At 37.3% G+C, this 18,276-nt stretch overlaps 1 protein-coding gene across 7 annotated transcripts in view; it reads left to right on the plus strand.

Moving 5' to 3' along the window:
- The window catches only part of lztfl1 (leucine zipper transcription factor-like 1), a 133,006-nt gene that overhangs the window by 72,477 nt on the left and 42,253 nt on the right, over positions 1-18,276 (plus strand). The window contains exon 16 of one of the 7 annotated variants that reach the window (XM_026938242.3): positions 8,111-12,249. The exons of the other annotated variants lie outside the window; for them this stretch is intronic. Coding sequence (XP_026794043.2) covers positions 8,111-8,377 — 267 coding nt within the window. The 3' untranslated portion in view covers positions 8,378-12,249. Of the gene's footprint in view, positions 1-8,110; positions 12,250-18,276 lie in introns of those variants that run through there. 7 annotated transcript variants of the gene reach the window in all.

The following is an 18,276-nucleotide window of genomic DNA, read 5'->3' on the forward strand; positions in this document are numbered from 1 at the left end:
TAACATGCATTTATCACAAATAAAGCTATTGCTAACGACGGAGGAAGAGTGACTTAACATCCTGCACTCAACACACTGAACAAGCTGAATGTTAGACATGTTGTTTAACGCACCTTAGTCGAAGATTTGTTGATATTATTTTAGACGGCGTGGATCCGGTGTGGATGGCCTCCGCTCACTGTCTTCACAAAATACAAAAGCGCACTTCGAGAGAAAGAAAAATGAAATGGGTATGATGGCTTGGAGTAGGAAATAGTTACACGGTCTGGCTGTGAGGGCCCGAATGCTTTGATACTTTTTGCTAGATGGCAGGAGGGTGAAGAATTTGTGTGAGGGGTGCGTGGGGTGGCTGGTGGCTTTGCAGATGCAGCATATGTTGTAAATGTCTGTGATGGAGGGAAGAGAGACCCGGATCCTCACTATACTCTGCAGGCTCTTGCGATCTGAAATGGTACACTTTCCAAACCAAGCAGTGATGCAGCTGCACAGGATGCTCTCAATAGTCCCTCAGTAGTATGTGGTGAGGATGGGGGTGGGAGATAGGCTTTTTCGATGTTCAGTGGAGAATGGATGCCCTGTGCTTTACTGAAGTCAACAGCCATCTCTTTTTTTTTTGTCCGTGTTCAGGGAGAGGTTGCTGGCTTTGCACCAGTTTGTTAGCCGCTGCATCTTTTCCCTGTCTGCTGACTTGTTGCTCTTTTTGATGAGACCCATCAAGGGGGCAGTCGTGGCCTAATAGATAGAGAGTCGGACTTGCAACCCGAAGGTGAACCTGAAGGTTGTGGGTTTGAGTCTCAGGTCCGGCAGGGATTGTAGGTGGGGGGAGTGAATGAAGGCTGCCCACTGGGAGTGTGTGTTCACGGTGTGTGTGCCGCTGTCCTTGAAGTGGCTGTGGATTTTCTGGGTGTGTGCACTCTTTGTCTCTCTGATGGCCCGGGACTGTTTGGCCCTTGCTGTTCTTAGGGCTGCCTTATTACCTGCTCTGAAGGCAGAGTCTCGGGTCCACAACAGCGCACGCACCTCCGAAGTCATCCATGTGGTTATGGTCTTGGAGACAGTGACCTCATTGATGAACTTGCTGATAGAGCTGGTCATTCACTCCAAGGGGGTGGAGGTGCCATCAGTTGCAGTGTCCCTGAACATGTGCCAGTCAGTCTGCTCATAACAGTCCTTAAGAGCAGAGATGGCTTCTGCTGGCAAGATGTGGTCTGAGTAGCTGAGGTGGGGGCGGGTCTCCATCTGGTACACACAGAGGATGATTGTGTAAACAGGATCCAACACATTTGCTCCTCTCGTTGCAAAGTCCACATGTGTTGGAATTTAGGGAGCACTGACTTGAGATTCACATGGTTGAAATCTCCAGTGAGATTAACCATTAACACAGTAATTTCTACTACCTGCATTTGTCTCACGCCTTTAGAGGTGCAAGCTCAGCAACAGCAAATTTCGACTTCCCCGTAACAGATACTGGTCAAATCGCAAGTGTTGTACGTCTTGATATTTGTTTGTATAATCTGTCCTGCATATGTGCCAAAATAATCAATAGTTTGTTGATGCTCCTTCTTATAAACCTATAAACGTATGCAATAACACCCCCAACTGAACAAGCGAAACTATTCACTCCTTTCCCCAGACAGTAGGTTTATAGGCCTCATAAAATGTTGAATAGATGGGAGTCTATGTTTGTTATCAGCTGAGATAATTGTGTGTTTTAAAGAGGCTGTGGTCCCTTTAAATGGGCTTCACTGGATTGACCAATCAGAATGTGCCATTCACAAGCACCAACCTCAGCGCTACAGTGAGAGGAGCAGGACTTGAATGACATTTAATAACTACTAAGTACTAAGTTTATTTAGTTCATTAAGATTATTTGGCGGTTGGTTAATTTACTCACCTATACTAAGGTGTATTTTGCGTGCATATTAAGTAAGTATGACTGTGCTAGTTTCATTGCTGTTGACTTTAATTAAGCCGAATGCATAATACAGTAATGTTAGTGTGATCGATGCTGTTTATGCTTCTGGCATTAGTATGGTTGTTGTGTTGAATTCTGCTGCTACTTTGTATATAAATTGTAGTGTTGACTCAGAATATAAATGGATATAGTTTGTTTTTACGGTATGTGATGTTGTTTATATTTAATTAATATAGAGCTGTGCTGTTATTTGTAACTGGTGCATGCGCACTGGGCCAGTCATGCAGTCAGCAAGTGAAGACCTCATTTCTGAGAACAGTCTGTGTCCGCATTCTGAGGACGCAGTGCTTATTACAGAGAATGTTATAGGGAATATAGTGACCACAGTAGAGTCCATTTAGTTCATTATTTCATATTTGCCTGAAATTGAAGCATAAGGATGCTCTGGTTGAAGAAAATTTAAAAAATGCACACTAATGTAAAACAAAAATATGAGGTCTTTACTCATGTTCTAATGTTTCTAATATAAAAGACCGTGATTTGGGAATAAATGCACATAAAATCTTTATCTGAGTTTCCATGTCTTGAGGGGCTCCTTCAGTACAATGGTCATATAAGAAAACAGAGTTCATCTTACAGATTTCAATAGGGACAGAGTTATATTCAAATAACTGTTTTTATAATTTTATAAATAATTGCTGTCCAGTGAAGCTAACATTTGTTGTGCCGATCTCTGGGCGGATTTCTGTTGTTGACTAATTTACTTCAGCCGATCACATCACAGCACATGCTTCACAGTTTTAGCATTAAGCTACCATCATCAAATTTTAATGGTATGTCCTTGCTTTTGTGTTCTAGGCAACTTAGCAAGAACTAGCTACCTGTGGTGCAATCTGCACCTGGTGCTTGGCCCCCACAGATTGCCTCTTGTGGCTATATGTATTATTATTATTATTATTATTATTATTATTTTTATTATTATATTGAGTGCATAGTTTATTTATAAGGGATAGGCAGAACCATTATTCCGACCTTGCTCTTCATTGTATTCAATCCCCTGGAATTTATCAGATTTGTCTGAATAACAAATGATAAATACACTTATTCTTCCTGTCAGTAATTTCTTGCAAAATCATGTTGTCTTACATTGAAGTCAAAGTCTAAATTAATTATTGGTCAGTAGATATTTCAAAGAAAATCCAAAACTGAAAAATGCTGCTTACATAAGCATTCAACCCAGATTCTGAAAGCTCCAAATGAAAGACATTGTCTTAATGAGGACATAGTTCACTTATAATTGGTCTTCACCTGTGAAATATTAAAACAGCTTCCAATTTCTGAACAAAAACCACCTCAGTTGAACTGTTACAGAAAATACTGTCAGTATGAAGGAAAGGAGTATAAATGTGAAGACTAAGGAGCATTCTAAGGAAGTTAAAGATAAGGTACAATAAAACTTCATAACCTCCCAGTAACCAAGACACAAGACAGAGGCTGGTGAGGGAAGTCACATTGAGGCCAATAGTCACTCTGAAGGGCCTGCAGATTACAGTGGCTGAGAGTGGAGTGAAGGTGCGGACAACCATGTCGAGCGCTCTGCATAATTGAGTTCTGTATGGAAAGGTGGCTAGAAAGATATTGCTCAAGAAAATCCAAATGAATGCATGAGAGTGACCCAGTGAAGATGTTTTTTTTTTTTTTTTTGGTGTGATGAAACCAAGATCGGGATACTGTATTTGGGCAAGTTTCAAAGCACTGTGTGTGGTGCAAACCTGATGCAGGCTCATTTAACACCATCCCTCCAGGGAAATATAGTGGTGGCAGCATCATGCTCCGGGGTGGTTTTCATCCTCAGAACCTTGGCTTCTTGTCAAAGCAGCAAATACAGGGGAGTACTACGAGACAACCTGCTTCAGTCTGGTTTAAAAAAAAAAAAAAAAAAAAGCTTGAGAGACACTTCACCTTTCAGGAGGACAGTGGTCCCAAACAAAGGCAAAAGTAATGCTGGAGTGGTTAAAAACATAAAGCTGAATGTTCAGCAGTGGCCAAGTCAAAGACCAGATCTGAATCCCACTGAGAATCTGTGGCACTGTTTGAAATTAGCAGTCAGCAAACAACATCCAACCCACCTTAAGAACCTGGAGCAAATCTGCCAGGACAAATGTGCAAAAATTATTCCCAAACATTGTCCAAAGCTGTTAGGGACTTAGACTGACAGACGTAATTAGACATTATTGTGCAAAAGTTGGTTTAAAAAGATACTAGTCTGAAGGAGTTGAATACTTATGCAAGTACCATTTTCCAGTTTTTAATTCAAAGATCTGTTTACAAATAAAGAATTTTAACTTTACAAGCATATTTACATTTATGGCATTTGGCAGATGCCCTTCTCTAGAGCGACTTAGATTTATCTCATTTTATAGAACTGAGCAGTTGAGGTTTGAGGGCCTTGCTCAAGGGCCCAGCAATGGTAGCTTGTCAGTGCTGGGATTTGAACTAATGACCTTCCAATCAGTTGTCCACTGTCTTAACTACTGAGCTACCACTGCCTGCATTGGGTTGCAAGAAAAAAAAAAATACTGGCTGGAACAATCTGTGAAAATGAGTGCCATTTGTAATCCAGATGAACCTGATTACTTTTAAGGGGGTTGAATACTTTTGCAAGGCACTGTATTGTATATTGCTGGGAGTGCTGAGCCTGCAGATTAACAAGAAGAGTTTTTTTTTGTATTTGTTTTACAGGGACTGTATTTGTTTCTTTTGTTGTGGAAATTCTTTTTGTGCTGCATAACTAATCAACTTGTTTTTCCCCTTCTTGTCACCCTTATTATATCTTAAGCTTTCTTGCTTAGAAGTATATTGTTGGAGTTGCGTGCTTAATATTTTTCCATTAACTTCGAGAGATTTTGTCAAAAAAACAAACAAACAAAAAAAATAAATAAAAAACAAACAAAAAAAACCTGATGACCAATAAAAAAGTGTCTTTATCAGAGGTGTTCGTCAGATCTGACAGCTGGTCAGATCTGACGAACACCTCTGATAAAGACACTTTTTTATACTTTTTTATACACCTAGGCTAAATACATTCAGATTCAATTTTTCATAACTCCGCACAATTCATGTTACAATTCAGTCAAAACATTACAAAGACTTTATTATTTTGGTGGCATTGCCTTTTTAATTGCTTATACTTGAATCAAACACTTGGGATAGCCTTCTATACGCTTCTCACAATACTTTGCTGGAATTTTGGCCATTCAGGTTTATGGGCCTCCTTACTCAGACATGCTTCTTCAGTGTAGTCCACAAATTTTCTATGGGATTCATGTCAGGCCACTCCCATACTTTCATGTTGTTGTGCTTAGGATCATTGTCCTACTGGATGATGCAGTTGCGACCAAGTTTTAACTTTCTGGCTTGTTGATGACGGTGTTGCTTCAGTATTTCTAGATTGTCTTCATTCTTCATGATTCTGTCCATTTTCTGAAGTGTACCCGTCTCTTTTCTAGCAAAACACCTCACAGCATGATGCTGACACCCCATGCTTCACAATTGGAATGTTCTTCAGATTAAAAGCCTCAACCTTTTTCCTCCGTAAATAGTACTGATCATTGTGGCCATACAGTTCAATTTTTGTTTCATCAATTTTTGTTTCCATAGAACATGCTGGTCAAAATTCAGTCTGGCTTTTTATGGTGGTCTTGAAGCAGGGGCACAATGCTTTTCAGGCCATGGTGATGGGGGACCCTCTCAATGTTTTTTTTTTCTTAGGTCTTGGCTGAGTTGCTTAGATTTTCCCATGTTATCTAGGGCAAAAAGCACTGACTTTAAAGACAGGCTCTTTTTACAGCCACAGGTGCAATCCCAATCAACTCCTAATTATGCCATTGGCCAGTCAGATGCTTCAAAAAGTCATTGCATCAATTTCTCGAATTTTCCAGATTTATAGCTGAAATAAATCTGTCTTTAATTGTTTTAAAATTATCTCTGATAATTTTCTCTCTAAAACAAATGTATGGTAACATGAAATATACTATATAAAGCGTGTATGGTGTGTGTGTGCGCATGTGCATATATATATATATATATATATATATATATATATGTGTGTGTGTGTGTGTGTGAGAACATACACACCGATCAGCCATAACATGACAGTTATGATGGTTATAACCACTGACAGGTGAAGCGAATAACATTGATTATCTTGTTACAATGGCAGCTGTCAAGGGGTGGCATATATTAGGCAGAGAATGAACAGTCACTTGTCAAAGTGGATGTGTTGGAAGCAGGAAAAATGGGAAAGCGTAAGGAGCTGAGCGACATTGACAATGGCCAAATTGTGATGGCTAGGCAACTGGGTCAGAGCATCTCCAAAACGGCAGGTCTTGTGGGGTGTTCCCAGTATGCAGTGGTTAGTACCTATCAAAAGTGGTCCAAGGAAGGACAAACAGTGAACCGGCGACAGGGTGCCCAAGGCTCATTGATGCATGTGGGGAGCAAAGGCTAGCCTGTCTGGTCTGATCCCACAGAAGAGCTACTGTAGCACAAATTGCTGAAAAAATTTATGCTGGCTATGATAGAAAGGTGTCAGAACACAGAGTGCATCGCAGCTTGCTGTGTATGGGGCTGTGTAGCTGCAGACTGGTGAGATTGCCCATGCTGACCCCTGTCCACTACCGAAAGTGCCTACAATGTGCACATGAGCATCAGAACTGGACCATGGAGCAATGGAAGAAGGTAACCTGGTCTGATAAATCACATTTTCTTTTTCATCATGTGGACAGCCAGGTGCGTGTGTGTTGCTTACCTGGGGAAGAGATGGCACCAGGATGCACTATGAGAAGAAGGCAAGCTGGTGGAGGCTATGCTCTGGGCAATGTTCTGCTGAGAAACCTTGGGTCCTGGCATTCATGTGGATATTACTTTGACACATACCACCTACCACAATCTTGTTGCAGACCAAGTACACCCCTTCATGGTAACCTTATTCCCTAATGGCAGTGGCCTCTTTCAGCAGGATAATGTGCCCTGCCACACTGCAAAAATTGTTCAGGAATGGTTTGAGGAGCATGACAAAGAGTTCAAGGTGTTGACTTGGCCTCCAAATTCCCCTTGGCCTCGAGTATCTGTGGGATGTGCTGGACAAACAAGTCCGATCCATGGAGGCCCCACCTTGCTACTTACAGGACTTAAAAGTCTCGCAAAAGTCTTGGTCCCAGATACCACAGCACACCTTCAGAGGTCTTGTGGAGTCCATGCCTCGATGGGTCAGAGCTGTTTTGGCAGCACAAAGGGGACCTACACAGCAGGTGGTTTTACAGTTATGGCTGATTGGTGTGTATGTAATATATATTTGTATATGTATATTTTTGACTCCATGCTTGAGTAAGATTTTGACATTGTGCCCATGCTTTCATATGAGTACAGTTTCTTTCTCCTGTGCACTTGCCAAGTAAAATTATCGTCAGACTTTTTTTTAAAAAAAATTTTTCACAAAAAATATCAAAGGTAGCACAATAAAATATTAAGTACATAACAATAGCTTTATAATTGAATAATAAAGATGACAAGAAGCAAAACAAAAACCGAAGCTGATTAAATATTAGTTGTATAGCACTGGCTTGTTATACTGAACAATATCATTGTAGCCAGCCATCAGATTGGAAGATGTACACTGATTTTAGCTAAATCAGCTAGTGTTGGGAACCACAATAAGGGTGGGTGGTTCTTGAAACTCAGGGTGAACAGGGAAAGAGACAAATATGCAAAAAAAGGAAAAACACTGTGAGAACTCCTTGGGTGAATTAGTATGTTTTTGTACTGTGTGCTTCATGTACATAAATCTCTCACCTGCTCCTGTGACTGAACTGTATTTTCATCTTTATCATTCTTTTCTTTTTATCTTTTTTGCTTTTCTTTTATTTTCCTAGTCATTTTCCCTTTTTCTAATAAAGAACCAAAAGAAATAAAGAAACAAATGGTAGTCAAAAAATAAAAATAGCACAATTTGATTTGTGCTTCAGATTGTCATTCCACTTAATAAAATTTACAAAATCTAACTACATTAACTTTGTATATATTTAAAAATTTGTGTATAACTGGATATTAAATAATGCATAATGGTGGCCACATTTTATGCAATGCAGCATTAATGTTTACATAATATTTTATATTAATGTGTGTTTGTTTCAGTCTGTATTCCGCAGTTCTCCGGTGCTGGCCTGTTTCCTCTTCGGCCTGCCATTAGGTGTCATTAGTCTCATGTGCTATGGCATATGCACAGCTGAGTCAGACGATGATGTAGAGCTGATTAAGCAAGAGGGACAGACAGATGAGGAGGACGAAGAGGAGGACGAAGATGTGAGACGGCATCTGGCTGCACAGCTCAAGGGCCCAGGAGGGGGCGATGAGATAGAAGAGCTAGAGGAAAAGAGTGCAGCAGAGAAAAAGCTTGATTAACACAGGGGAGGTGTGTGGATGAAAGGGAAGGTAATAACAGAAATGCAGACATTAAACATTTATCTGGTTTCACATTTTTGAATCACTCCTGCACTCTGATTTACTGCTGTAGGGTTTAAAAGGTGAGTTTGAAAACTTTTTTAGTGATTTCCTTTTTTTAATTTATATCTGTTTGAGAGTTATGGAATTATGAGGTCAGGAGTTGTAATATCAGAGTTCTCTGAGGTTCTGAGGTTCAGCTGAATGGCAAATGGATTGTCATTTCTGCTGGGTGTGAATCATAAAAGTCTCCTTTCATCAGTCATTCTGTTTTATATGCTACAGGCAATCCTGTCTAGCATTTTAGTCCAGTGCTCATTATCTATCCACTGTGCAAATTGCTCTTGCTGTGTTGCACTGCTTTGGTATTGTTAGATGTAGATATTAGCTATGTTTTGCCCATGCTCTAGCTATGTTAAGCTCCATGCTCTAAATCAGTATGAGATTTAAACACAAGAAGACTCAGCATTCATGAAAATAGAGGTTTCAAATGCAGCATAATTTCCCTGCTAAAAAACAAAACACACAAAGCTGTAAAGGCATTACTTAAAAGACATTTGACAGATTTGGTAAGCATGTAATCACCAGTGTGTGAAACAAACAATGAAGTGAGAGACTGATCAAGATACACTGTATCGACATTACATATGAAGTAAAACGAATGAATTGGGCCTTTACTTCCAGAACTTTACTTCCAAAACTTTCCTATGCTCATTTTACCATCACCATTGCCAGTAAATTACATTTTTTGCAAGGTAATAGATGCAATTCAAGTTAATTGCACTTTTCTCATATGACAGGTTATGTATGGTTTGGGCAACGGTTTAATGCTTAAAGCCTTTTTTTGTGACATCTAAAATTTAACAAAGATGTCTTCACATATTAGAACACAACAGGTAATCAAGATAAAATGTTTAAAATAGTGTTTTGGATAGAATTTTCCTGTCTGTGTATATATACAGTCAGGTCCGGAAGTATTTGGACAATGACAGAGTTTTTGTGATTTTGCCTTTATACACCACCACAATGGATTTGAAATCAAACAATCAAGATATGATCGAAGTGTAGACTTTCAGCTTTATTTTAAGAGGTTCAACAAAAATATGGCATTTACCATTTAGGAATTACAGCCATTTTAAGCAAAGTACTTCCATTTTCAGGGGCTCAAATGTGTTTGGACAATTGACTGACAAGAAGTTAATTGACCAGGTGCGGTCCATTCCCTCATTACTTCAAGACAAATGAAGCAGATTAAAGGTCTTGAGTTGATATCAGGTGTTGAGTTGGCATTTGGCAGCTGTTCGAGTGGAGCTACCAATATGAAGTCCAAGGACATCTTAATGCAAGTGAAGGAGGCCATCATTAGACTGAAAAAAACAACATAAATCTATGAGATACCAAAAACCTTAGGTGTGGCCAAATCAACAGTTGGGTATATTCTTAAAAAGAAAGAAAGCGCTGGTGAGCTCAGCAACATCGAAAGGCCTGGAAGACCACGGAAGACAACTAAAGTGGTGAATCGCAGAATCCTTTGCTTGGTGAAGAAAAACCCCTTCACAACATCAACAGAAGTCAAGAATACTTGGGAGAAGGTAGGCGTATCATTGTCAAAATCTACAATCCAGAGATGCCTTCATGAATGTAAATACCCTAGGGTTTACAAGAAGATGCAAACCACAGGTAACATTCAAGAACAGGAAAGCCAGATTAGACTTTGCCAGAAAACATCTAAAAAAAACTCCCATGTTCTGGAATAAGATTCTTTGGACTGATGAAACCAAGATTAACTTGTACCAGAATGATAGGAAGAGAAAAGTATGGCGAAAGAAAGGAACAGCTCATGATACATGCATGGGCATGTATGGCTGCCAGTTGAACGGGCTCACTGGTGTTTATTGATGATGTGACTGCTGACAGAAGTAGCAAGTTGAATTCTGAGGTGTATAGGGCTATACTCTCTGCTCACATTCAGCCAAATGCTACAAAACTGATAGGACGCCGCTTCACAGTGCAGGTGGATGACCCTAAACATACTGCGAAAGCAACTCAAGACCTTTTGAAGGCAAAGTAATGAAATATTCTTCAATGGCCAAGTCAGTTGCCTGATCTCAACCCAAAAGAGCATGCTTTTCACTTACTGAAGACAAGACTGAAGGCAGAAAGACCCACAAACAAGCAGCAACTGAAGGTGGCTGCAGTGAAGGCCTGGCAAAGCATCTCCAGGGAGGAAACTCAGAATTTGGTGATGTCCATGGGATCCAGACTTCAGGTAATCATTGACTTTCATCCAAGAATTAAAATTATGGTTATAGTTAGAATTATGTCACTTTGTCCAAATACCTTTGAGCCCCTGAAAATGGAGGTACTTTGTTGAAAATGGCTGTAATTCCTAAATGTTAAATGAAATGTTTTTGTGGAACCTCTTAAAATAAAGCTGAAAGTTTACACTTCGATCACATCTTGATTGTTTTATTTCAAATCCACTGTGGTGGTGTATAAAGGCAAAATCACAAAAACTCTGTCATTGTCCAAGTACTTCTGGACCTGACTGTATGTTCAGTCTTTTCACTGTTGAATTTGTGGCTTAGAAATGAAATCTGCCTGTTCTGAACTCTTGCAGGTTATGCAAATGTCAATGCACTGCGTTAAGATAATTTTACTGTATGCACTGAACACACTGGGAATGTGAAGTCCAGTTACTTCTTGTTAAAGAAAAACTTTGACCAAAAGTTAAATTTGCATGAATTTCTTTCATTTTTTTAAACAATGTTTGAGGTTTTGGTTTCACATAAAGCCAATATCATTAAAGTAATTCAAGACTGTTCAGAAAAAAAGTATATTATACTGATTAATAAAGCAGAGAGATGGCAGGTTAAATGTATTTTGCCACTGATACGTGATACTTTTCTAAAGTAACTTGATGGTTAAAAATATGATGATTAAAAATAAAATCAGCATTTTGAAGACTGAAGAGTAAACGAGACGTTTATCATGATTTTATATATACATTTTATATATACATATACATTCTGTATTTAAAATCTGGTTCAACTAATCAAATAGCAATTGTGTAACTAGGTAGTTTTTTGACCTTCAGACCTCAGTCAGATAACTTGATTTTAAAATTCTAATGAAGAAACACGTAGACTCCCAGGCCTGGACTGTTTCTTGGTGTATTATTTGGTAGACAACATTTTTAAAGCTGAACATTAACTGAAAGTGGTTATAAATAATTGTTTGCAAAGCCTGCACATCTTTTATTCTATGTTGCTACCTGCCGCTTGAGGTTTCAAGAAATATTTAAGCATTCTTTACAAAAGTGTATCCCATTGTGGGCCCTCAATATTGCTCTTACTTTTTCTAGTTTATGCCCACGTTAGCATTTGTACAAGCTTTCTAAAAGGCTTTGTCCTTAATTTGGGATATCTGTGTTACTACCTATGCCATTGCTTGGTGCATGACAACATGTACTTTTCCAAGTCCCGTACTTATAATAAGAAAATGCCATGTGGCTAGTTCATGAATTGCAGTTAGATTTACTTAAGCCAGATTTTAAGTTGTTCTACTATTTCTTTATTGATTTATTCTCATGGTGTTAATGAGCTTTGCAAAGAATGAATTATTAGTTGGTATGCATATTGTCTCCTGAGAGTAGTCAAATAAATGTGGTAATTTCCCCCATTTCCTCTTTGTTGGTTGTTAATTCCTCTAGTATCTTGGCTGATTCTCTCTTCTTGCTGATTTCTCAAGATTTCTGTCATAACCTTTGACTGATAGGATTATTTTAAGGGGTGTTAAATACTTAATTAAATAAATACTTAAAGTGAGACCAATTCATTTGTCTGTGCATTGCCAGATAGTTAACAACATTGAATGAAGGTATACTTTTCATTCACCTTGATCTCCTGTTACACTGAAATTTCTCTTGCTTGATTTGGAAATATGTTTGGGGGTCATTATCTTGCTAAAACATACTTCTATGGCGAAGAACTAACAGCTGAGGCAACCAGGTTTTGGCCTAAAGTATCCTAGTATTTAGCAGAATTCATGATTTCATCAATCATCACAAACAGACCACCTGCCACAAAACAGCCCTAAAAGATCCTTCTCCATATTTTACAGGGGGTTTACAGTCTCCCTTTATCTGCCAAACATGCCAATGATGTTCATGGCCAAAAATGTTGACAACACCACACTATTCCAACTGTAGTTCCTATGACATTCTGTAGTTCAGGTGCTGCATTTTGTGAGATGGTCTCAAGAAGGGATTCTTTTGTGCAACCCTTCCAAACAGCATGTTGTTATGGAGGTGCATCTAATATATGTTTATTTACTGATGGGTGGTAGAAAAGTAAATTCCAAATGATCTGAGTTGCTGAATGTGCCTTATTGCCAGGGAAACGCAAATGCAGAAATGTGCTTTCATTTGAAAGGTCCATAATCAAAAGTTTGGTATTACTTAATTAGCTCATTATCATTAATACTGTCCAAAAAACATTCTCTTCCTGAAAAATGTGTGCAATGCACATGACTGAAGCATTTTGTCAGCTTCTAAACACCTCCTGACTTACAAGCTGATACAAGCCATGATACATTATCTGATCTATAGTTTCTAATTGTAAAATTTCAAGATGTATTAACAAGGTAACTGATACACTTTGACAAGCGCAAGACAAACTAAAGCCAGCTTTACAATGCACAATTTGCATCTCAATTTCTGAAAAATAAGACCCCACAAAATAATTCTTTGCTCATGAGTCTTAGAACACATAATGGGGGACTTGAGGTCTGCATAACACTCATAAAACCCCAAACCATGTAATAGGAATAAAAATACATAGGCAGTTAAAAATACTTCCAAATCAACACAGAAATTGTTAAAGAAAAAAAATTTCGTTTTTCTCATTCTCTGGATTTGAACCTTACTGAAAGACAGAGCAGTTTTTGGAGTACACCAAGGAATAACATTGCAGGTCCTGTCAAATAAAGCACCACGCAAAGCTTCAAGCAAACTTTATCAACAGCCTAAGTCATCATGATAAATAGAAAGCTCAGTCTTCTCATTTTTCAGTTAGAATAATGATATGGCATAGTGTATGTGAGGTGAGGTGCAGATGTACATATGTGAGAAAGCATAATGCAAAATGCAACTTGATGCAGCTGCAATATGATTGCAACAAGTGAAATTAATGTTCAATTTGTGCTCTGCATGTGGGAAAGGATTTAAAGCCACTATGAAATACTGGAAAAGATCAACCACAGAGATGACATTGAGGCAAACTAAAGAGGAAATGCAAGTTCAGTGATGAATGAGGTAAATTTTTTTAATAAATGACGTTCACTCAAATATCCATTTAAAAAAATAGCACTGTAAAGCGTGCACTAAAAGTTAATGCCATAGAAATCTCTGTCAAACGGTTAAGACAGAAAGATGGTAAGACTTAAGATTTAATTTAAATATACTACAAGGAAATGCTACCTACAGCAAAAGGAGAAGGACCACTACAGAGGAACATATACAGTATCTTTGTAAATTTGTTTCCTTGTCTACTGGAACATATAAAGACTTTATGTTTTGTGTAAGTTTGTCCTAGGCCCTGTTCTCTGTCATGTTAAAACAGCCTAAATCTGATCACTGGTAAGATGTGTTGTTTGCGACACAATCCTTCACAGACCCTGTTATATTAGCAAAATTAGTAATTTTTAAGGTTCATATCATGTCTACACATACTTTTAGATACAGTCAGGTCCATAATTATTCGGACACAATTTGCATAATTTTGCCTCTGTACACCACCACAATGGATTTGAAATGAAGCAACCGAAGTGTAGACTTTCGGCTTCGATTGAAGGGGATTAACAAAAATATTGCATTAATCATTTAGGAATTACAGCCATTTCTTTTTTTACATAGTCCCTCCATTTTCACAAACTCAAAAGTAATTGGCACAATTGACTGATAAGCAGTTTTATGGCCAGCTATGGCCTGTTTCCTTGTTATTTTATGACAAATGAAGGAGATAAAGGTCTGGAGTTCCAAGTGTTGAATTTGCATTTGCTAGCTGTTCATGGGAACTCTCAATATGTGGTCTAAAGAGGTGTCGATGCAAATAAAGGAGGCCATCATTAGACTGAAAAAACAAAACAGGCCTATCAGAGAGATAGCAGAAACTTTAGGAGTGGCCAAATCAACAAATATGCTAAAAAAAAAAAAAGCCTCTTAAAAAAAAAGTCTGCCCAGTTCAGGAACAAGATTAACTTGTACCAGAATGATGGGAAGAGAAGAGTATGGAGTAGGAAAGGAAGGGCTAATGTTCCAAAACATACCACATCATCTGTCAAAAATGGTGGAGCAGTGTTATGGCATGGGCATGTATGGCTGCCAATGGAACTGGGTCACTGGTGTTTATTGATGATGTGACTGCTGATAGAAGTAGCAGGATTAATTCTGAAGTGAACAGAGCTATACTTTATGCTCAGATTCAGTCAAATGCTGCAAAACTGATAGGACGGTGCTTTACAGTACAGATATACTGTGCAATAAACATACCGCGAAAGCAACCCAAGAGCTAAGAAATTAAATGTTCTTGAATGTCTGATGACCGCAACCCAGCTGAGCATTTCACTTACTAGAGACAAAACTGAAGGCAGAAAGGCCCACAAACAAGCAGCAACTAAAGGTAGCTGTCATAAAGGCAAAGCATCTCAAGGGAGGAAACTCAGCTTTCAGGCAGTCATTAACTGCAAAGGATTTGCAACCATGTATTAAATATAATCCTTATAATTAAGTTACTTTTGTGCCTGTGAAAATGGAGGGACTCTGAAAAAATGGCTGCAATTCCTAAACGGTTAATGCAATATTTTTGTTAAACCCCTTGAATTGAAGCTGAAAGTCTACATTCCAATATCATCTTTATTGCTTCATTTCAAATCCATTGTGGTGGTGTACAGAGGCAAAATGATGAAAATGATGAAAATTGTGACACTGTCCAAATACTTATGGACCTGACTATATGTGGCAGCCTGGGAAAACACTTCACATGGTGGAATTTTCTAATTGATATTGCTTGGAAAACGAAGAGGCTTTCCTGCACTGAAATATGTTTCTCTTTTGTATGTATCTCAGGCAAGTGCAGGAGAGAAACTGAAGTCATTTTAATTAAGATTTTGTTTAACTGTATTTTTAGGTTCAGTGGGGGAATAAATAGTTCAAAGAGAAGGGGTGAGTGACTGTACCAGGGTAGAGGATGGGAAACAGAGTAAATATAGGACAGCAATACATGAAATAGAGAACTGTAAATATGTGTACTTATGTAACTGTCAAGACATGTATGTTTCTAGGTTGTATTTCTTCTATTTTTTTTTTTTAAGTTGGCTTCTTTTTTTAAAGTTGACTTTTTAATTTATAGTTGACTCTTGATCTGTTCACTCTTTTCACTTAATTCTTTTTTTTATTTAAAATTGACTCTTTTTGATTTAAAGTTGACTGTTTTTATTTAAAGTTGACTGTTTTTATTTAAAGTTGACTTTTTTTAACACTGAATCTTTTTTATTTAAATCTGACTTCTTTTTTTTTTTTTAAGTTGACTTTTTATTTGAAATTGTCTTCTTTTTAAATGGACTATTTTTATATAAAGTTGACTCTTATTTAAAGTTTACTTCATTTTTATTTAAAATTGACTTCTTTTTATTTAAAGTTGACTCTTTTCTTGAAGTTTACTTTTTTATTTAAAGTTGATTTTTTAAATTTATACTTGATTTCTTTTTTAGGTTGACTTTTTATTTGAAGTTGCCTCTTTTTATATAAAATTGACTTTTTGTTTTAAGTTGTACTGCTTTATTTAAAGTTTACTCTTTTTTTAAAAGTTGACTCTTTATTTGAAGTTGATTTTTTTAATTTAAATTTGACTTCTTAGTTTAAAGTTGACTTTTATATACAGTTCTTTTTAAGTTGACTCTTTTATTTAAAGTTGACCCGTTTTATTTGAAGTTCACTTTTTTAAAAAGTTGCTGTCTTTTTTTAAAGTTCTTTAAAAAGAACTCTTTGTTTAAAGTTTTCTTTTAACAAAGTTTAAAGTCTTCTTTTTTTAAAAAATTGATTTTTTATTCAAAGTTCACTCCTTTTTTTAAAGTTGACTTCTTTCTTTAAAGATGACTCTTTTTTAAGGTTGACTCATTTTTATTTAAAGTTGACGTCTTTTTTTAAATTGACTTTTTTTTAAAGTTTACTCTTTTTATTTAAAATTTGACTCTTTAATTAAAGTTGACTCTTTTGAAGCTGAATTCTTTTTCAAAGAGTCAAACTAAAAAAAGTCAACTTCAAAAAGAAGTTTCCTTTAAATAAAGAGTCAAATTTAAATAAAAGGAGGTATCTTTAAAAAAGAAGGTATCTTTAAAAGAAGAAAGGTAACTTTTTAAAAAAAAAAAGTGTCAACTTTTAAAAGGTCAACTTTAAATAAAAAGAATCAACTTTAAAAAAGTCAACTTTAGATGAAAAGAGTCAACTTTTAAACAAAAGAAATCAACTTTAAAAAAAGAATTCAACATTAAATAAAAAGTCAACTTTATATTAAGAATATTCAAATTTAAAAATGTTGTCTTTTTATTTAAAGTTGATTTCTTTTTTTAAGTTGACTTTTTATTTGAATAAAAAGATTTTATTTAAAAAAATTTTTTTTTTAATTATTTAAAGTTGCCCGTGTTCAGCATTGAATTTATTTGTGATGTCACACTGCACAGTAGTGGTTAAGGCTTATATGAAAATAGACACTCAGGGCTTTAAAAATTTGCAGTTTTTCGTAAGTATTTCATTTTTTACCTAGCGTACTAGGTTTAAATGTTATAATTTATTGTGGCAGTTGTATCCAGTGTTTTACTATCCAAAAAGCTTTAGTTGTGCTGTCTGTTTTCTCTGCACCAATGTTATTGTGGAGTGGTGTAAATTGTTTGCCCAGCAGGGGGCTCACCCCCCTCCCCTTTCCCATCGCCCTGATCACCAGCAGCTAAACACAGAATCACGATACTCTACACACAGAAACCAAACAGTGTCCTTATTGATCATATAACGGACTTGCGGCAATAAAATAATTCATTTGTTTATACTTATTAAAAATGTCCGATAAGTTGATTTCCATTCTGTCGGTGGAACGGGATGCCATTGTACAGTGAGAAAGGGTTAAAGTTGACTTTTTATTTTTAAAGTTGACTTCTTTTTTTAAGTTGACTTTGTATACTTAAAGTTGATGTTTTTTTTTTTTTTTTTAAAGTTGACTCTTTTTTATTTAAAGTTGACTTTGCTAATGATATACGCCTTCATCAGTCTGAGGTTACTAAGATTAACTTGGTAGAGGTGTGTAAATTAGCGAAGGCGATGTCCGATGCTGTAGTATGCTCTGGCCCCATCCCAATGCGGCGTGGCGATGTAGCTTACAGCAGGTTATGGTCGCTGAACTGCTGGATGTCCAGGTGGTGCTCCGAAAACAATGTGGGCTTTATAGATAATTGGACTAACTTTGAGGGCAAGGCTGGCCTGTTAGGGCGGGACGGTGTCCATCCCACTCGGGAAGGTGCTGCTCTCATTTCTTGCAGCATAGCACATAGTCTCAGAACAGGCCTAGTTAATCGGTGACAATCCAGGGCCAAGGCCAGGGAGCAGACAAGCAGGCTAAACCGACCGTCTGCTAGCTGCACTGAGTCGTCACTTAGGTTCCACCGTATTGAGACTGTGTCTGTTCCCCGAGCTAAACAAAATTATAGACATACTCAGACAGTTTGTTTTAGTAATCTAATTAACATAAAATTAAACCATACCGAATGCATAGCCAGCACCGTTGATCTGAAGCTAGGACTGTTGAATATTA

The sequence above is a fragment of the Pangasianodon hypophthalmus genome, chromosome 22, assembly GCF_027358585.1.
Source record: "Pangasianodon hypophthalmus isolate fPanHyp1 chromosome 22, fPanHyp1.pri, whole genome shotgun sequence".
Lineage (NCBI taxonomy): Eukaryota > Metazoa > Chordata > Actinopteri > Siluriformes > Pangasiidae > Pangasianodon > Pangasianodon hypophthalmus.